The 22,181-nt window shown below is 39.2% G+C and overlaps 1 protein-coding gene across 2 annotated transcripts in view; it reads right to left on the bottom strand.

Moving 5' to 3' along the window:
• DOCK10 (dedicator of cytokinesis 10) overlaps window positions 1-22,181 on the bottom strand; it is a 196,293-nt gene that overhangs the window by 91,521 nt on the left and 82,591 nt on the right. For both annotated transcript variants that reach the window (XM_035006994.1, XM_035006995.1), the window contains exons 5-11: window positions 17,645-17,717; window positions 17,247-17,369; window positions 16,858-16,992; window positions 6,881-7,064; window positions 5,508-5,593; window positions 5,158-5,241; window positions 4,883-5,038 (exon numbers count right to left, since the gene is read on the bottom strand). In XM_035006994.1, coding sequence (XP_034862885.1) covers window positions 4,883-5,038; window positions 5,158-5,241; window positions 5,508-5,593; window positions 6,881-7,064; window positions 16,858-16,992; window positions 17,247-17,369; window positions 17,645-17,717 — 841 coding nt within the window. The remainder of the gene's footprint in view (window positions 1-4,882; window positions 5,039-5,157; window positions 5,242-5,507; window positions 5,594-6,880; window positions 7,065-16,857; window positions 16,993-17,246; window positions 17,370-17,644; window positions 17,718-22,181) is intronic.

The raw sequence follows: 22,181 nt of genomic DNA, 5'->3' as shown, positions 1-22,181 counted from the left end.
AACAGTACTTGTCAGCTCCCTTACTGTTAGAAACAGAACTACACATATAAAATGAAATTCAATAAATTATTAAAAAAAAAGACAATTAAAAAGTAAAAGTTTTATATTTTACCAATTTAATTTAGTTTAGAAAAACTTTTGGCTTGTAGTAGTGGTTGTCTGCCAAGAGTTGAAAATGCAAAAATTACATGAAAATAACTCAGGTAGGAGCTCAAAACACATTGAAGGTCAAAGGAAAAAAAAAATCCTATTATTTTTCGTGAATTGGGGCATTTTGATTTTCATTCTGCTTGGTGAATGGAAATAAATTACCATACTTTGATAATCCATCAGAAATTAAAGCTCATATGGTGATTCATTTATTTCTTCCAATCCACCTTTTCAACTTAAATGTCAAATCTTACTTTTTGAATCACTGGCTTTTCGATAAGGATTTGTTTAATCAGGCACTTGAAAGGTTAACAAATTAAGTCATAGGCTTCTTATGTTTAGAATTCTGTATTTTCTTAAAAGAATCAAGAACATAAAATTTTAAAGTAGCTCTGCTGTGAAGCAGGTTTATTTGTTCAGATTTTTGGAATCAATTGCTATTTTCAAAGAAATATATTATACTAGAAAACCATCAACTTGAATTTGGTTTTCAATGGACTGACTAAAAGATTACATGCTGTCAAATATTGTTTCCTCATCATGGAAAAGTTCTTTGAGGGAGTCGTTTTAGAAGCTCATTCATTAAATACAGGAGCTGGTTCTTCAGCAACCTGGAGAAAAATTTCGATTAACTTAAAAATATGCTCACAGAATTAAAAATGATGAGTTTAAAAACAACTACATTAACAAAAGAGTGTCACTGAATAATATACAGAAATTTTTAAAGACAATGCCATTGCATAAAAAATTATTGTGGAGTTTAGGTGAGGCTATTTTATTAGTTTTTGTATTATTGTTTATAAGCACAGTGAAATTATTTTTACCACGTAATTTTCTATTTTTTTAAACATTTGTATCAACTTTAAAATAAATTAAAAACAACATGGGCATTTAAAGCACCTCAAATCAACTTGTCCCTCTGGATTTACAGACGTAAAAGGGCATACTGATGCTGGGTTCTGAACTTGGGCATGTTCTCGTGCTTGGCGAGACTGGCCCAAATACAAGTATTAAACTTCTGAATATGAGTTTTAGTACAAAGAAAGGAATCCATGTAGAAGGAGTCATTTACCCGGCACTGGAAAGAAAAGCCCATTATCTTCGAGTTTCAGTTACTAAATTGGACTTTTTAATCACACTTAAAGTTGTGCCTAGTAAAAAAAAAAATTATTTTTATTTAATAAGATGGTTAAATGCAGGTAGGATTTGGGTTACATTTTCCTGATATTTCCAAGTAGTTTCAAGAAGCAAGTTTCCAGTTTTTCTGTTTTGTTTTCTTTTGTTTTTTCAACTTTAATCCTGAATGAAAGTATGTTCTGATCGCTCCTCCTAACCCTTTCGCTCCATGGAAATTTCTCCTGCTGTAGTTCCCCGCATTCTCCACATGGCCATAGCTGCTGGGCTTCTCTCTGGCTTGCTGTCTCTCTCAGCATCTCAGCCTATTCCACACAGGTGACACTTTCTCTCATGGCATTAGGACCCACTCTTTTCTTGTTTATCTCTGTTTCAATGGCCATTCCTTCTTAGACCTCTTTGGTTACTCCTCTAGTGATCTGTTAAATATTTGTTTTCTGGAGCTTTTTCTATGCATACAGAAATTCCCAAATATGTCCCTCCAGGTCACCGTCTGGCCCAGACTTCTAAGTTTGTCTCATTCATGGCCACTCCCTCGAATTCTAGACTTGTATTTGAATCTGCCCAATGGACATCTCTGTTTGGATATCTAGTAGGCCTATCCAAATTAACATGCCCATAGTGGAATTCTTAGCCAATATCCCAAAAATCTGCTCTTCATCTAGTCTTGTCCTCTTAGTAAATGGCACCATCATGCATAGAAGTGTTCAAAGCAAAAGCCAGAGACTTATCTTTGAAATATTCCTTCCCCTTATCCTGTATATCCAATGGATCAGAGAAACCTGTCCATTCAATTTACCCAACATCAGTCAAATCCATCCATTTCTCTCCTTCTTCCTTGCCAGTCCTAGTCTAAACCATGCAATGAACTTTGGTGGTAGCCTCTTATCTACTCTCCTTGGTCAACTCTTGTTTCCTCCAATCCATTTTTTTTTTTTTTTTTTCTGATGAGATCTTTAAAAAACAGAAATCGAACCGCACCATTTGAAAGTGTTTTAGATTACTCTAGCCTCCACTCAGGATAAATCCAAACTCTTCACTGCAGCCTGTACTTAACATTATTGTACTTTCTAGTTCCTTCCATATCGTTTTGGTCTGCCTTTCCCCTCGGTACCTGTTTTCTCTTCCTAGAACTTGCCAAGACTTAGTTGTTTTTGAGGTATTCCCACTTTCTCTTTCTTCTGCCTTGAGCATTTTCCCTTGACCTGAACTTTTATCCTTCTCACCCTTTAGGTCTCTTTTCAACTGTCACCTCCTGAGAGAGGCCTCCTATGAGCACCCCACCCAGAAGAAACTATCTCTCAGTTCCTCTGTATCACATCTGTCATACTGATTCATTTTAAAGAACTGTGAACCAGGCATGATTATTGTGTTAATTTACTTGTCCTTTTTTTTTTTTTTAATGTACTGTTTGTTCTTTCCAAAGAGAATCAATCTTTAAGAGGGCAGGGGGCTTGTTATCTTGTCCCCGCTGTTCCCCCAATACCTAGAACAAGTCTGGCTCCCAGGAGGCGCACTGATTAAGTATTGGCTGAGAAATGAATAAACGTGACCTCCAATGCAATCACATTTACTCACACACCTAGTGCACAATTACAGTTATAAAATAGGAGAAAGTTTAATTCTGGGGGAAGATTCTTACAGGTGACACCTTTTGATCTTAGCTTACTTGTCAACAAGATTCTCACAGGCAACACTGAAAATACCAATACGTTGGCTACATAGTATTCACAAATTTCTTTTTTTTTCTTTTTTTTTTTTTTAAAGATTTTATTTATTTATTTGACAGAGAGAGACACAGCGAGAGAGGGAACACAAGCAGGGGGAGTGGGAGAGGGAGAAGCAGGCTTCCCGCTGAGCAGGGAGCCCGACGCGGGGCTCGATCCCAGGACCCCGGGATCATGACCTGAGCCGGAGGCAGACGCTTAACGACTGAGCCACCCAGGCGCCCCAGTATTTACAAATTTCAAAGCCATTTCCCACATATTGAAATAACAGTTAATATGTAATCACTGCTTCCTGAGCACCAAGCATTATCTAAGTTCTTTCCATATGTTACTTCATTTAATCCTCCCAACAATCATTTGAAATGGTTATTGCTATTATTACCCTGTTTACAGAAGAGGAGGGTGAGGGCAAGACACTTGCCCAGGATGGCAGAACTCGTCGGGGAGGAAGGTCAGGTATTCTGACCCAAGAGAGGCACAGGTCCCTTGGTTCTCTCTCCTCACTAAATCTGAGGTCCATAGCATGTACCATCATCCTGCTATCATAGGGGAAAGGAGGCTCAGAGGACCGGTGTGATGCCTACAGACCCAAGGGCAGCAGGTATGAAAATCTTCTGGAAGAGTCCATCCTTCTTGCCAGCCACTCATTGTCACAACTAACAAGCCTCCCGTGTCATAGAGACGTGTGTGGGATTGTGTGTGCTCAGTTTGTAGAGAAAATTTATTACTGTTCTGTCTTCTAAAAGCAAATGTGGCTTATATCATGGATCTAGAAATAAGTTTTCTTCCTTAAGGTGAAAGATGACAATTAAGAGATGATTTATGAAAAATTAGAGTGGAGTGCATTACAAAATAATGAACGGGATCATGGCAATAAATAACACTGATTTTTACTGATGGTAAGATTATGTGTGATTTTTATTTTCTTCTTCTTTTGAAAGACTCATTTATTTGAGAGAGAGAGAGGAAGAGAGAGAGAAAGTGTGCATGCCCGAGTGGGGTGAGGGGAAGAGGGAGAAAGAGAGAATCCCAAGCAGACCTTGTGCTGAGTGTGGAGCCTGATGTGGGGCTCAATCTCATGACCCTGAGATCATGACCCGAGCTGAAACCAAGGTTCGGACATTTAACTGCCTGAGCCACCCAGGTGCCCCTATTTTCTTCTTTATAGTTCAACTTTTAATAATTTTTATGTTCATAAAATGCCCCCTTCCCACAGATACAGCCATGACTGGTATAGAACTGTCCCTTGGACTCTTAAGAACTCTCAAGACAGCTCACTTAGTAGGAAAAGGAATCTTGTGTTGATTTAATGAGCACTCTGGTGGTTCCCAAATATCAGTGAAGCACCTTTTTTTCCCTCCCATTTCCATGTACCACCTCTACTATTACTTAATATTTATCTAATATTACTTTACTTGATTCACTATGTAGCCTGGTCTTAAGCAGTATTAGCTATGAAATCACAGAGTTGACTTGCTTGTTTAAACTATTCTCTAATATACATTCAAATAAACATATAAATGCTAAAATAAGAAGCTTGATTTAAAAGCCATCTCAATACCACCAAAAAGATATAAACAATATCTTAGGAAACTGTCAACCACTGTGTGATTTAATGGAAAGGACCCCAGAATACAGTCCGTTTGATGATGCTTCTTCAAGGTAAGAGGAACGTTTTATGGCAATATATTCACAATTCCACTTCAGAACTTGTGCACTTTTGTAACGTGGAAAATGCTGTCATTCGTACTCCCTCAGAGACTACAGGGTGTGAACTCAGTGCCTGAACTTATCAGCAATAGAAAAGATTTTGGCCAGAGGGGGGTGTGAAGTTGGCTGATGCGTATAGGATGTAACAGAGGGAAACTTACGTTCGTTATCGGATCATTCTCATTCTCCGTAACACATCCCTGAAGATTTAAGTTGAGAGCTTTACACATGATCATGATTCTCTTGGCAGCTTTTTCTTCAAATGGTTTGATCACAGAGTCGGGTTCTAAAAGGTCCTTTTTCTGAAGTTTCAAGGTCTAAGAAAAAATGTTGAAAGTCTTTCTCAACAAACACCCATTATAAAAAGGAATTCTAAATCATAAACCACAATTGTGTGGATCAAGTTCATGTCTGCTTAGAAAGAATTCCGACTTACATCTATATCTGGATCCAGCGAGAACAGATTTAGCCTCTCCATATTTCGAGTTGTTTTGACAGTCTCTTCAGTTTCTGTGAGGTACTACAGAGAAAGCTGTGTTAGCTCTTGGTAGCTTAAGCATCCAGGTACTCACAGCATGACCCCATCCACATGGCCCAGAGGTTGCTCCTTACTATTATCACTGTTTTAATATCCTCCATTAACACTCAGCAAATCTTATCAAAACATGTTTTTATTTTTAAGTGTTGTTTATCTTAGTCTCAATCTTAAAATACAGTGTTTCTATGAAAGCAATAACTAATAAGTAATTCAAATTTATTTGCAGAGCAAAATGTCAGCGTTATTACTTTTGCGAAGTCTGGGTGCAGGCTGTTCTCTGAAGACTCTGTGTCCTCTGGTGTGCATTCACAAGTTATAGAATTATCCAGCGAATCTTGAAAAGATACACCAAGAGAGGTTACTAAGTAATACTTATGGATCACACATTTCTCTAGGCTGTGACATATCAAAACTGGACTCGGGGTGGATATTGGTGAGCAGATGCTTCGTTGTACCCTGGCTCTAGGACTCCATATTGTTACAAGATCTGGGCCTGGAAATCAGACCTCCTGATTGTCATTTTGGGATTCTTTCCATGACACTGTCCTGAGCCCATAAGAATTCTTGACCCTTCTAATACTACCTTTATACTTGGGGTTGTCATGACTTACTTCACTAATGCATACTAAAGTTTTCTTATGTGTATATATTTTTGATAATTCTCTCAGACCATCAATTTCAAACCTGCATTCTAGCTTCAGTTAGTTAAACTCTTTAAAATTCTATAAATATTAATGTTCTCGTTGATCATTATTAAGGAAATCATGAATGTAAAACATTCAACTCTACCATGGTATATAGTAGCTGTATTAAAGTCAACAGCAGTTTTCTTCCTCATGACCACATGCATCTTTCACTTGATAGCATGTGATTATTTAGACTACTAGAATTTAGAGAGACTGGTTTCTAACGTCCCATGGTGCTGGGCAAAAGGTCTTAAAATAGTTTTCCTTTGGGAGGAATGACCAACTCTGAAGGTGTATTTGTCTTTCACATGTCACATGTCTATGACATGGTTATAGACCCGTTTTTCTACCTTTCACATCACCTGTCCTTTCCTTTCTCTTGCTCTCTTTTCTTTGCCTAGAATGAATTAAAATCTTAAGAGGTAATAAGGATGGGAAAAAGACATATTTTTTATCTTATAAAGATCTTGAATATTCTGCAAAGTTTATGGAACTTTCACATATAAGCTGATCTTAGTATGGCCAGAAGCCATACATGACAGATATCTTCCTTTCTTTTTTTTTTTTTTTGCAAGGTATCTTTCAACTAAAAGGAAGTAATGCATGTTTGTCTTTATATAATATTATCTTAATTAATTAAATTAAATTAAAGCTATGAAAAGCAACTACCCCATCTAAGGTAACCTCCCATCACACATGGGTATATTTTTAATACTGCTGACAAATGACTTCCATCCTCAAATCATTGCCAGTAAACTCAAAATCATACCTATGTGTGGTGACCTTCACTATTCAGTGAAAGTCAAGATTTAAGCAAATAGCTCAGGGATGGGTGAGCCAGACCTGACAACTACCACAGTTACTAGCAATTTAAATCAACCCAATGCACAGGTCACACTTTGCAAAGGAAGGGAAGTTGGTGCATGTGCTCTCACCTAGCCCCAGATCTGTGAGCTCTGTGCTCCTCCTCCCCTGAGAGGGCCCCTCAGGACTGATTTGCAGGATGCGGTTGAGGGTGTGGATCCATTCATCCATATCTGACTCTGTTTCAGCCGCCAGCACAAAATAAGTTAGGTCATTCATTTTCAATTCAAAGGCATATTTTCTTAGTCTGTTATTCTGTGGTATAAAAAGAAAGAAAAAGGAAAGAAGAAAGAAAGAAAGAAAGAAGAAAGAAAGAAAGAAAGAAAGAAAGAAAGAAAGAAAGAAAGAAAGAAAGAAAGAAAGAAAGAAAGAAAAAAAAAAAAAAAAAACACCAGACAATAAGTCTTAGAGAGCGAGAGACATTTTTTATGGGGTCGCCCTTCCAAAGTGTTTCCATACAGGAGGGTAACATAAAGATCAAGAGAAAAATTTGGATGGGTATGAATTGTTTTATTTGGTTTCTTTCAAGGCTTTTTGTATGAATAGATATTTTATTTGGGTTTTTGTTGATTGGATGAGCATGGTGGCTCAAAAATTTCTTCTTCAGGTACCTGTGGGAATATACTCTAAACTTCTTCACATAGTTGATTTGAGTGGTTACCTTCACTTTCTCATCCTGTGTTCTGCCCACTATTCATTCCAGTTGGGCTTCTGGCCCCATCACACCCCAGGGCAGCACTTGTCATGGTCACTAACAAACTTTATGCTGCTGTATTATCCAAGGGACATTTTCTTCTTTGTATCTTCCTTGACTTTTCAGTAGAATTAACATGGTGGCCACTTCCTCCTCTTGAAATCCATCTGTGTCTGGTTTCCATGACCACACTCAATTCTGGTTTTCTTTCTTCTTCACTGGCCACCACTTTTCAATCATCTCTACTGGCTCTTCCTTATCTTGGTGACATCTAATGCTAACCTAATGCTAACCTGAGGATCTGCCTCAGATTCCTTTCTCTCTCATCTGCTCCAATGGCTTTAAAGGACATGACATTAACATGGCAGGGCACCCCATTCCTTTCTGTGGCTCTGGCTTTTCCACCAACCTCCAGATTTTTCTCTAACCTCACATATCTACTTTGCCTTATGTGATGAACACATGAGGCTTTGCTCTCGTTCCTGAATGTTCTCCCGTCACAAGCTGTGTTCCTGCCACAAGCCTGAAGCAGCCCCTCCCCCAAGCATGTGCTTGCACACAATCAGCACCATGTTTGCCCCTCATCTACTTGGGGGACTCGTAGTCATTCTTCAGATCTCAATTGAAGTTATACTTGCTCAGGTAAACCTTTCCCAGTTCCTCAGTTAAGACAAGTTTCTTGTCTTCCAGGGCACTTACCACAATTTGGAATTATATAGTTATTCATTTTCATTTGTTTGTTTTGACCAACATGTATCTCTCCCTCATGGCTGCCTCTAGGAAGACCGGGCCAGTTCTTCTCACCATTATGCCCTGCACTGTTGCACAGAAGGGCTCAGGACCAGTGGGTTCAAAACAGTCATCTTTTATAAGGGAATAGGTTTGGTTCCTGTTCTTAGGGAACTGATATTTGTAGGGAACAGTGAATGAACAAAAGATTGAAGGAATAAAAAACTACTAGAAAACAGATTTTGTGCTGTGCAGAGAGTGAAAATGGGCTCAGAGGCTGAGTAGCTACATCAGACTGGTCTTCTATGGAAGGGGCATCCAAGTTGAAATCTGTCAAATGAATGAACTGTTCCAATATGGGAGAAGCCCACTGAGAGTGGAGGGAATACAAGAGCAAATTATTAGGGCACTTTTATATTCCATCTCTAATTCACTCTCAGGTAATTCTGATACAAGTAATCAACTCTTACCCATACTGGTAGGAAGCCATTGGGCACCCACAATTATAACTGAGTGAAGCCTATGTACTTAAGATAACCAAGTAAAATACAAATAGGAGAACTGTAAGATGAGAGTATCGCTATAGTGTGAGATTGTGGCTAAATATCAAAGTATAAAATATTTTTGACAATGGGATTGCTATTCTTGGTGGCAAGAAAAAATAATTTTTAATATCCTCCTGTTAATATCTTCTTTGTGATGTTCTCAGAGACTAACCTAAAATAGCTTGTTCGTTTCTGCTTCCACAGTATCATGATTACTACCACAAATATGACACTTACTAAACACTTGTCATCTAGAAGCCAGGTACCATGCTGAGCATTCACAGCCATTATTCCACTTAATCCCATAACAATTCTGTGAGGCAAATTGTATTATTCCATTTAACATAAAATGACATGGAGGCTTGGGGAGATAAATTAAAATGTGTTTGGGATTCCACAGGTAGCAAGTGGCAGAGAAGGGAAATGACCTCTATGTACTCTAACACTCACTGAGGCGACCCAGGAATAAAGATGCTGTTCTCCTTCCTTGCCCCCTCCCTGGCACAATCCCAGACCAAAGGAATGGTCATGGTCTGGGATGTCATGGATTCCCTCAGTGCTGAGAAGAGATAGGGGGAACACATATGCCTCAAGAGAAAATAAAATTCAGGCACTGAAGGAGAAAGAATTAGCTAAAAATCTAGCAGTGATTCTCACTTAAATGCCATCTTCTAGATTCTTCCAAGGACCAACTCTTGGCTCCAGCCCATGCTTTTGTATTATCATCAAGTATTATTATATCTTTGCCTTGTAATGACTCATTCTCACTTGCTGGCTGGCTCTTCTAATAGCTTATGAGCTGGAGAAGGGCAGAGGCTGGGTGGTTATCCTCAGTGCTCAGTGCAGTGACAGCATTCATTCATAAAGAGGTGTTTATCGTGTTCACATGTTGTGCTGGGCAAAAGCAGACAGAGTCTCTGCCCTGCCAGAAAGGGGAACAGGCACTAACCAGTGAATCATACAAATGTGAAATTGGAAGGTATGCAAATGTGTTGAAGATGAGGTATACAATAAAGGTATGAAAATTCTTCTTGAGAATGGGAATCCTATCGCAACATGGGAATACCTCTATTCTCCTAGGACACTCTGGGTTCTAGGAGAGCAGAGGACAGACGGATTTTGATTAATAAAAGGCCAGAGCTGCATTTTGAGACCATTTTGGCTATAATATACAGTGTGTTGCTAGAAAGGCAGCTATGGCCCCAAAGTTGAATGTGCAAAAGCAAACATCTAGACAGCTTCTTTATGAATACAAATTCTTAGAAGCTCTGATCTCCACAGGAGGTGTGGGCAGACTCCCTCCCCACACCCTGACACGCACCTCTGGGGTTCTGATGAAGGAAGTCCATAAAGCCACATGCAACCCGCCCTGACACAGTGGGTCTACCGGCAGAGACAACTTGGCTGAGAGCAAGTATAGAAGGAGACACAGTTTTCCTTTACAAAACAACAGGAACAGAAATAGATACAGAGGAAAGAACTCGGAATGCTCAGAGTTCAGGGCATAGCTTTGGCTAGAATATTGCTAAGTATCTGAGTACAACAAAATGCAAACAAGTCTCAGTGTTGTCTTGAAAACAAACAAATGAAAGAATCTGCTTAACTAATCTCATGCCGTAAGTAATGTGGACAGGGAGATGCAAAGCTATGTAAAATGTTTATATTAATTATATTAATTAAAAGTGGATCGAGCTACAACCTGCTTTCAAATGCAGATGACAAGGAACTAAAAGAATTCTAGATAGAAAACATGACAAAACATGGACAAAACTTGATTTTCTAAATGGCATTCTGTACTTCAAAGGAACTGAATATGGTTGCCGACTTCAACAATATTTTCAAAAATAGTTTGTAAAAATTCAAGCAAAGTCTAACAAGCCCTTGTTTTTCAAAAAGGGGTTTTTATCAGTGAAATAAATATTCCATTTGCAGCTTCTCAAAAACCAAATCACCTTTTTCTATTTGGAGTGAAATTGAACTACTTACTTGCAGTGTAGAGAAGCTTACGCCGGGGAAGATTATGATGCCCTAAGTGGTTTTCTATCTCACTCTCCATGATCTCTAAGATAATGGCATATAAAATAACAAAAAAGAAAGGACAAAAATAGAAAAATCCATGGGACATTTTAATAATCTCAAAATGCAACTGTTATGTCATTATGGTGGTAATCAAGAAATAATCATATTCTTTCTGTTGTTGTTCCCCCAATTTTCCTGTTTCCCTGAAAACAGTGTCCTTTGTGGCAGATGCAACTACTTTGTCTACTCAAGCCCACCACAGTCCATCTACACGGCTTCATAAAGAACAGGAAACTGTGAATATGTCCTAATGCCATCTGATGTATCTCACGAGCACACTGGTCTGTTTCTGCAGTATTCCTCTGGAAAGGTTCCGGAATAGATACTGGAACAGAGCCACCAAAGCCAATGGAGAACCAAACGTCAAAGGAAGTAACCTAAACAAAATATTCCATTGTGCCGTATTGTTCCAATGTGTTACAAGCAACTTCTACAGAATTTTGCAGGAACAAGAGAAGGGTTTTAAAAAGAAACACACAACGTCACATCCAGGTTACTGGGGTTGGTGGTGACCATTTATAGAATCCTTCCCATTCTCTGCATGTTTATTTATTCATTTCATTCAACAAAAATGCACCAGGCACCTTCTATGTGCCAGCGACACAGCATTAAAAAAATTCAAGTAAAACACCTGCCCTCTCTGAACTTACATTCCAGTGTTATGGAGTGTCAGTAAACAAATAAGCAGAAATATAGCATATACATGACATATACGTATATGACTATATATAATCTAATAAAGCCTCATGCCGTGATAAATGCAATTTTGTTCTTGCATGATATCAGAATCTATTGTTTCAGATGTGTCACTAATTTTATCTGCATGTGCTATATTTGTTTTGTTTTGCTTTGTTTTTTGCCTGTGCATCCTCCCACAGGCTGGGAACTCTTTGAAGATAGGAGCTGCATTTGATTCATATTTGGCTTTCCCATAATGCTTTGCACAGCAAAATTTTCAACATATATTTGCTGAAATAAATCCTGCACCTAAAACTCACTGCTTAAAACAACATGTGAGCATATCTTTGTAGTGTTTCTCCTGTCCGTGTGGCTTACGCAGGATAAATGGACGTATGTATGCCTACCTGATGTATGATAACCAACTCATTTCCTTGGGCATCTTTCCGTGATTTTGGATGTCCCTCCACTTCAAACCTAATTTTGCTATTTACCAGCTCTGTGATTTGGGAAAGCCACTCTAGCTCCGTGAGTTTTATTTTAATAAACTGGGACAATAATCATGCACGTTCCATCAACTGCTGTCAAATAATCTATTAGATGAAGAAAGTGTCATTCTGGTTTTTATTGTTATCATTGGAAATGAGATTCTGTGGAGCCAGAGTTTGCTAATGGGAAGTTTATAGGTCATGTGTAGTTTCTAGATTTGTTTTCCTTGGCAAGTACCCTTTGTTTTCCTTCCCAATTTGACTCCCCTTCTGTGGGTGAGCACACTCCAAGTCTACACAGCCCAAGCTGCTCCCTGGTGTCTCACACCTGGCCCTACTTCCCTCATGTGGTGGGTTGCTTGATCTGCAAATGCATCCAAGTTTCTAGACTTTGGTTAAGCACAGGAGGCCATTGTCTTTTTTTTTTTTCTTAAGATTTTATTTATTTATTTATTTGAGAGAGACAGAGAGAGAGAGCGTGTGTATGTGAGTTGGGGGAGGGATGGGGGGAGGGTGAGGGAGAGAATCTCAAGCAGACTGTGCACTAAGTGCAGAGCCCCACACGGGGCTTGATCTCTTTTTTTTTTTTTTTTTTTTTTAAGATTTTATTTATTTATTTGAGAGAGAGAGAATGAGAGAGAGCACATGAGAGGGGGGAGGGTCAGAGGGAGAAGCAGACTCCCTGCTGAGCAGGGAGCCCGATGCGGGACTCGATCCCGGGACTCCAGGATCATGACCTGAGCCGAAGGCAGTCGCTTAACCATCTGAGCCACCCAGGCGCCCGGGGCTTGATCTCTTGACCCTGGGATCATGACCTGAGCCGAAACCAAGAATTGGACGCTTAACTGACTGAGCCACCCAGGCACCCCAAGGCCATTGTCTTGGAACCCATATCCACAAGGTGGCAGATTTGGCACCTGGGATGAAAGAAGCAGTGTTTGCCCCCCCCCCATCCCATTTAAGCCTGTATCAAGTGACATTGGTCATTATTAATGTTGTGGTAGAAAACCTAACAGATGGGATTCTTGGACTATTCATTCTCTTCCATAATGGCAGAACCTTGAGTGGATGGATGGGCCAGTAGATGAATGAGTAAGACTCTGAAGGAACAAAATAGGATCATACAGGCTGCAATATCTCTTTGTATCATATCAAAATGGAAGCAGCAAAAACTGGAAGTTCTGCTCCAGATTGGGAGTGCATGGGGGATAAAACAGATCCACATTACTGTTTGATGATATTATGAAGTGGAAAACTACTGTATTTTTTTCCTTTTTAACTAAGATCCAGAAAACTTCTAATCATAAACATCACCAAAAATCTCTGAGAAATTTACTGGGTGGGTAGGAGTTTTTCTCTACTTGATCTCACCCTTGAAATATATTTCTAAGAATTCCAAGGGCTATTCTTAGAACACAATGATATAGATTGGGTCTGAATGAAACAAATGAAAATGGCTTGTTTACTAAAACTCTTAGGAGCTTGGACTTCCTTAGAATGCCAGATGGTAGGTATCACTTCTGAGGTAAGGTCTTTATTCCTTTTTTCTGTTTTATTCAAGGGAAACAGATAATGATTCTTGGCAAAATAGGTCTGACTCATTCTATTATTCATTTGTTCTGTGTTTTTTTGTGTATGCGTTTCATCTTCAGGGACATTTTGTACCTGGGAGTTTGTCAGACCAATGACTAAAGTTGCAGTATCTCATTGAGAATCTTCCTTCCAGTTGTAAGACCTCCTAAGTCAGAAAGAGCTATAAACAAATATGTAAGAACCAGGATCCAGACACAAGGTGATAAGTAACCCAAATGTCTATCTCCCCAAAGTGATCTCAGGAAGCTGGAGGTCCTTTCTCCTCAAAGGGTTATAAGGTCTTGATAAACAGGAATAGAAATGAGGGGGTAGAGAGCTGAACTCTTTAAAATATGTAATAAAGGCTCCCAAATATTTGAATGGCTCTCTCCTGGAAAATGAAGTAGGATTATTCATTTGTGCTTTAATGTGTAAAATCTACCTTGGGGAATCCTGCTAGCTGACCCAGAAGAGTTCATCACTGTTATGTGCTCCTAGAACATTCAACAGAAGTTGCCTCTTACAGCTTTTGTGACACTGTGTAATAGTTAGGAATGAGCCTGTGTCCCTCTCTGGTTATGAGTTCCCGATGCTTGAGCACAGTTCCTAGTATGTCACAGGGACTAAATAAGTTTGTTGAATGAGTGAATGAATGAATAAATAAACATATTTAGGTAGAAATTTCAGGAAGGTGAATTGAATTTTTCTAGGAAGGCCTTTCCACAGTTGAATGTCTATCTCTCAAAGTTGTGACCTTTGTACTTAATGGAAAGACTATCACCAGTTAGATCTGACCTTCACTTCTTACTTGCTTGTGCCCACTGACTTTTGTCCCACATTTTTCCTTAAGTTCTTCTTTCCGGCTTATCTCTTAACTCAGGCAAAAGACCTGAAGGGCACAGCATCCCATGATGGAAACCAAAACTACTCCTCAAGCGTAACTGCCCATATGAAGAGCTTCTGGGGCCCGGAATGCCCAGACCAGTTTGAATTCGACCCCCACTCCTGCCTGTGCGGATGGATTATGGAGCGACCCATGGAGTAACCAACAATTACTTTTACCTCATTATAATATTAAAATCTCTGCCCAAAGAGAAGCACAAACCTCATTTACATAACATACATTGTCTGTATAGGCATGTTTCCATAAGACACATGTATGACCTTACATACATCGGCAAGGCTGCTCTTTCTAAATATTCATCCTAACCTTAAGTAAAGGAAACCCACTCATTCTTGCTGAGGAGTCATGGCTTTAGAAGTTATTCCCCATGATTTCTGTATTTGCTGCAAATAAAGTTTCCTTTGCGTGACAACTCACCTGGTGTGTTTCTACCTGTGACTCACCAGGGAGTGAAATCACGTTAGTTTGGTTACAAGACTAGGGAAGAGTGACTGAAGACACACTGCCTCCCCGATCCTTTTTCCTTTTTACTGATGAGGAACCTGAGCTCAGAGCTTGAGTAACTTACTCGAAGCCTCTGATAGTAAATGGTGAAACCAGGATTTGAATGCTGATCTGTGTGAACCCCAAGCTGTGTTTTCTCCTAGAAGACACTCTCCAGCTCCAAGGCATCATTTAAGCAGAAACTGAAGCATAGCCTAAAACAAGGTGAAGAGGTTCCTGTAGTGAAAGGTCACATTCGAGCACAAAGGGGTGCACTCAACCCGGAGTTATAGGATTCTTTGAAGAAACAATGTCATATTAATACGTATCTCTGCAAGCTTGATATGTTGGGCTACAGTGATACTTCCTAAAAGGTGATAATGCATTTGCTAGAGCAGGCTTTGAAGGAAAAAATGGAAAAGAAAATATTTAAAATTTTTAGTTCAATGTCTATAAAATGTAATCGTTGATCTTTAACCTGCTACTAAGGTTTTACTTGATTATTTCTAAAGCCAAAGAGTTTCCTTTGTGATCAACAATAAAAAACTATCTCCACCCTCCATTAAGACCCTTATTGCCCTTTCCATATGGACAGTTGGCGTCTGTGTTAAAACGCAATTATCTTTCACTTCCAACCCAGTGCTCAGCAACAGTTAATTAATTCTTTCCTTTTAAGGTTCAGCATTATTATTTTCTGGAGGAATTCCAGATTTTAACAGATAAACCATCCAGAAAAAGGCTAGGCCTAAGAGGCTGGAGAAGACTTCATTTTGCATCTGCATATCCAAGTGCCCCTGGTATTAATCCAAGATGTAATCTCAGCTATGGAGCAAGCTATGTGAATGCCTGTGGCTTAGTGAGAAGAGAAGGGTCTGCTCCTAGTGGCCTGTGACCAGAAACACAGTCCCCAAGATCAATGAGCCAGCATCTTTCTGTGAAATTCAAGAAGAGTTTGCTATAACATTTGGTTGCTTCAATTTTTATGTAAGAAGGAAAAAGGATACTTACCTCATCAGAGCGAAAAGAATAAATGAAAGCAAGATGTCCAAATGAAGCCTACAGAATTCTTCTGCTTCCCTTTGCCCCAGTGGTCCATGTCACATCGAATACTAAGAACAATAGTTTGAAGACCAAGAGCTTGCGTAACAGCATTGTCTGTTAAAAGCACTGTGTCCTGTTTCTGAAATTAAGTCTTTGGGAATCGATGTAATCCTTGTCTTTGAAGGAAACCTCCTCTCAGAAGGAAGATGATGTATATGTACACTGTAGAGTTACTCTTTCATTATTACCCAATAATAAAGATAGTATTTGTGAAGTATAGTGAAATACATGGTTTATATATTACCTTACTGAATCCTTTAGCTCAGTGGCTCTCTACACTGTAGCCACACAGGTGGTCATTTTCCCCTTCCCCTTAAATACACCCAACTTGCTCTTGCCTCAGGACCTTTGCACTTGCTTCCCTGCTCATTCTTTAGTTTTCAGATCAAATAATTTTTCTTTGAAAACGTTTTTCCTCACTTCTGGAGCATTAACACTGCTTTCTGACCTTACCATTTTCCCCTCTCCCTTCCCTAGCCCTACTTATTTTCTTTATTCCAGATTTCACCAACGGATTCCATTCTGTTCATTTCTTTCTTTGCTTATTTTCTGTTTTTCTTCCTTTATCGAAAGTGAGTTTTGTGAAAGCAGAAATCGAGGCTGCCTTGTTTTCCATTGAATCCATAAGGTCTAGAACAGTTCTTGGGTCATATCAGATACTATATAAACACTTACAGAATGAATGATTGATGAGTGGATGAATGCACTCATTGATTTAAAAAACCCAAGAGGAAAAAAAAAAAAAACCCAAGGAGGAGGAGGGATTTCCACTCACCTGAACCACACCTGTACAGGAATCCAAAAAGATGCAGCCTTTGGGTTCTTTGGATATTTTTTCATCTTTGTAAAAATTCATGATGTAGGAGTTATCTGGCAACTGAGTCAGCTGGAAGTAGCGCTTTTTGAAGGACTAAATAAAGGAAAAGATATACAGAAGTAGTTCCAATTGCGGTGTGCTATTAGAGAAATTAGAATTTTTCTAATTCCTTCAGGAGTGCCACAGTTCTAAGGCACCGTTCTAGAGAACAACATCGTCCTGTCTCATAAATAAAATATGACACGAAACATAAACTCAATGCAAATGACTCTCCTCTGTGCAGTGACCGAAGGAGGGGGTGTCAGGAATACTGGAAGAAACAAAGATGAGTCTTGATGTCTCCTTACCCGAACAGTAACGGTATTGTTCACTGTGCTGTTGAAATTCCCTTTGTAGAGCCAGCCAGACTTGAAAACTCCGGTTCCTCCCGTTCCCCCACCGCCCTTAGACGACGAGTGGGAGGTGGTATCCTGGAGAAGAAGCATCATTGGCATGACTGCAATCTTTTGTGAATCCCGGGTCTTTGACCTTGCACTTAAAAACGAAACTCCTCTTTCTCCATGGACTCATCTTAAATAATTATGTTCAATTTCAAAACAAATGTGACTCCCTTTGACAAAAAGCCCTTCCACAAGTAGCTACTTTTGCTTTTATGTTAATCTGGTTGGAATGTGAAATGCTCTAGTGGAAGACAGGAACAAAGTATCCTCCGCTTTAAACATTTCACTTTCAACAATGTACTTACTTCATCCTTATCAGCATCTTCATGGTCAACCTCAAAGGAATGTGAAGGAAGTTTCTCTGGCTTGTATTCTGCTCTGGTATTAAAAACAAACAAACAAACAAAACCAGTTTCTGATTTGTCATTTGAAACATGGCTTTTGTTTTCCACTGTTTCCTAGGTAACAACTATTGTGTTTTCTTAAATAAAGTAATGTAATCATGTGAGTGCCCTATTTCCTTTGGAAGTATTAACTTTCCCTTACACCATTGCACATTATCTCTTGCAAAGAAATCTCTATTTTTTAAACCACAGAGTTACTATTTATTCAGATTTGACATGTCTTCTTGAAGGAGATGAAGGCAAGCAGGACACTTTTAAAGGTTTGGTGGTTTATGTTTTCCTTTGTCCACATTCTGCAGTGGAATCTGAAGTAGTGATATTTTCATTTCTGTTTTGCCTTTCAATGACATGCCCTCAGGGTCCTACATGGACACTTGAAAAACCAAGTTCCTGAAAACCAGTCTGATCTCTGGCCACTAGGGTGCGCTGCTCTCCTAACCGTGGCCTCCGCCAAAGAACGCCCCAACCTGACTTCGTGGAATTGTCCTCGCTTGGTGCATTTTCCGTGGTAACACTGGAATGCTGACCAGCCCACAGCAGCAAGAGTGTGCACCTGGTACTACGAATGGTCAAATAGGACAAAAATAAACTTCTCTTGGCTTGATTCTATTTCACAACTCACGGCTGAATGAAAGTGATCAACAGCATCCCTTGACACCTAGCTAGAAAATCCTACATATAGGATTTGCATGGAATATTTATTTTCTTTAAGGTGATTTATATTGTGTAGAAGCAACCCCAGAATCTGACCGTTGAGAAAAAAAAGCCCAGGGGTGCTCATTCAGTTATTCCTATCACAAATCTTTTCCTATGTTGATGGTATTCCATATAAGAAGGGGCATGACCAAGGACTCTTTATACTTAACTATGCATACAATTACCAGACTGCATTCACATAGGGATGAAACACATTCAAGTGGGTTCATAATATTCTTTACCTTCCCTCTGAAAGACTTGAAAATGCCCATTCCTGGTTCACAGCAGGGCAAGGTGGAGAAAGAACACTGACCTCATTTTTAAAAATGGAAAAGCCTGAGATCAGAGCCACATTCTCTCTACCTGATAAGAATATTTTTTTCAATTGTGGTAAGATGTATATAACAGGACAATTACCATTTTAACCATGTTTAAGTGTCCAGTTCAATGGCACTAAGTACATTCACATTATTGTACAACCATCACCATTGCCCAACTCTAGACCTTTCTCATTCCCAAAATGACACAGGATCCATTAAACAACAGCTCCCCATCTCTCCCTTCCCCCACCCCTGGTAACTACTGTTCTACTTTCTGCCTCTATGTATTTGACTATTCTGGGTACTGCATGTAAGTGGAATCATGCCGTATGTGTCAATTTGTGTCTGGCTTATTTCACTTACTGTAAAATGTCTTCAGGTTTCATTCATGTTATAGCATGTCTCAGGATTTCATTCCTTTTTAAAGCTAAATAATATTCTATGGTAGTCTAAAAAGAGTTCGTGCCCCCAAAGTGGTTTCTACGAAGGCATCCCAGGCTCTACAAATGAGGACTTTCTCCCTGTAGATGCCAGACACGCATCTCTTTCAGTTCTTACCCAAATCTGTTGTGTGTGCACCTATCTTACCCTCCACCAGATTACATGTTTCTTCCTTTAAAAAAAATGATTTATTTATTTATTTTAGAGAGAGAGAGAGAGAACACATGATTGGGAGAGGCAGAGGGAGAGGGAGAGAGAGAGAAACTCAAGCAGACTCCCACTGAACGTGGAGCCTGACACGGGGCTAGATCTCATGACCTTGAGATCAAGACCCTGAGATCAGGACCCGAGCCAAACCCAAGAGTTGGACCCTTAACCGACTGAGCCACCCAGGCGTGCCAGATGACATGTTTCTTAAAGCCAGGGCTCCAATGAAGTCCCATCTACACCTCCCCCAGCTTTGTCTTTTCCTACTGTAGAGATGCTCATTGGCGATCAACATCATAAGAGGCACCTCTAATGTGTTAAACAGGTTTCTAAAAATGATCTTATTACTATTGTGAATTTATTTTATAAATTCAAATTAATGTAAGTTACTTGCTATCAAAATCAATAATGAAGAAAAATAAAGCTATTCTGGGGTACACAGTAGTTGATATTGGGTATTAAAGATGATATCTGGGGCCTCACTTCAGACCTAGTCTCGATTTATTTATCTATTTTGTTATCTGTTGCACAGTCTTGATATGAAATCCCAAAGTCCATAGGTAAGTAGTTGTAAATGGTAACAGGTTTATTAAAAAGCCAGAGGCTTGAAAGAATGGTTATAGGGAATGTGTATTTTAAGATTACCTCCACCATAGGTTCTGGCACAGGGTAAGAACATAATAAATATTTGTTCATTGACGTATATTAATTTACTCGAATGGGTGTGCATTATTCCAAATTCCAGAAACATATTCATACATACATAATATAACCTTCTTCATCCATGACTTATCTGCAATTTCAAAGAAGTCCAAAAATCTCTACCAAGGTAAGAGAACATTTGCACTGAAGTCTAAATATGTACTAAGCAGCATATTGCTTTTTATTAAATTATATATGTGTGTAATCAGACATTTGCACACAAATGCTAGAACTCCACAGTCTAGTCTAGTCTCACTGTTGTACTGAGAGGAAAGTGAAGTCTGTAACAGCTACTCACATAAACACGTAGTGGAAGAGGTGGGATTAGAAGCCCTATTTCCAAATGCTACTTGCTGTATGTAGGATAAATGAACCCAAACCATCTTGAATAAGCATGTTAAGATTGTAGCCATTATTCTCTTCCAAAGGATCTTGGTGTATCTGTACTCCTTTCTCCTTCCTACAGAGCCTTAGAGATGCTGAAGCATATCTATGCTTATTGCCCTTAATGTTAACTTGTTCTGCCTCTTTGGGTTAGGGTCAAGTTTATGTGAAGACAGAGCCAGTAGCCGAGGACAGTGTTATTTTAGGACCACTGGGAAATTTTTCCTGTCCTACCCAAAATATCCCTTTTCTCCTTAACAATATTTTGACATTCCTGAACAAAGAGCAGTCCCTTTCACCTTTTCATTTGACGCAAAATAAAGCCCCTAAACACAACCCTTCCCTCTCTCCCTCATCCTGCATGAGGCAACACATTGTTTGAGATTCAGAGGCAGATTCATAAGGTTGATTTCAGAGCAATTACTCCAAGTATTTTGTCTGCAGAGAAGAGAACATGAGTGTTCCAGGATTCTTAAAATGATGGCAGGGCAGTAAAGGGGGTATTAAGAAAACATCCTGAGTGAAAAATAAAAGAATGTGTAGGGAAAACAGGGAGAGGCAGCAAAGACAAACTTGAACATGGGATGTCAACATCTAGCTCAGGGATGGTCCTATGCTATATGCTAATTATTTCCTGTTAGTCTCCCTTTGACCTTGACACTATTCTATCCCTTTCTGAACTTCATATTCTGCCCTCTTCTGCCAGCCTGACTTACCCTTTCTTCTCTTTCTTACAAAACCAATTTGACAGGCATTTGTTCTTGGTAACTGTGGATCACAGTAGTGGTCATGTTCCTCAGTGATCGATCCATCGATCTACCTACCTACCTACCTACCTACCTACTTATCTATCTACCTACCTATCTCACATTTACTTTATCCATTCATCCATCGATGGACATTTAGGCTGTTTCCATGTCTTGGCTATTGTAAATAATGCTGCAGTGAACAGAGGAGCGCATACATCTCTTTGAATTAGTGTTTTTATTTTCTTTGGATAAATACCCAGAAGTGGAGTTGCTAGGTCACATGGTAGTTCTATTTTTAAATTTTTGAGGGACCTCCATACTGTTTTGCGTAGTGTCTGCACCAGTTTACATTTCCACCAACAGTTCACGAGGGTTCCCTTTTTGACACGTCCTCATTACAACTTGGTATTTCTTGCCTTTTTGATACTAACCACTCTAACAGGTGTGAGGTGATATCTCACTGTGGTTTTGATCCGTATTTTCTTGATGATTATTTGTATCTCCTAATGATGAGTACTTTTCATGTACTGATTGGCCACTGTCTGTCTTCCCTGGAAAAATGTCTATTTGGATCCTCTGCTCATTTTTTAGTTGGATTGTTTTATTTTTTTGCCATTGAATTGTATGAGCTTTCTGTATATTTTGGATATTAACCCCTTATCAGATACATGATTTTCAAATATTTTCTCACATTCAGTAGGTTGCCTTTTCATTATGCTGATGGTTTCCTTTGCTGTGCAGAAGTTTTTGAGTTTGATGTAGTCCCACATGTTTATTTTTTCTTGAATGCAGTCAGATCCAAAAAAATCTTTGCCAAGATGGATGTCAAGGAGGTTATCACTTATGTTTTCTTCTAGGAGTTTTATGGTTTCAGGTCTTACATTCAAGTCTTTAACCCATTTTGAGTTAATTTTTGTGGATAACGTCAGGTAGGGTCTG

Source organism: Mirounga leonina, unplaced genomic scaffold (genome assembly GCF_011800145.1).
Source record: "Mirounga leonina isolate KUSES-001 unplaced genomic scaffold, KU_Mleo_1.0 Mir_151, whole genome shotgun sequence".
Lineage (NCBI taxonomy): Eukaryota > Metazoa > Chordata > Mammalia > Carnivora > Phocidae > Mirounga > Mirounga leonina.
The sequence above is the reverse complement of the archived record's forward strand: the minus strand, read 5'-3'. Positions and strand labels throughout refer to the sequence as shown.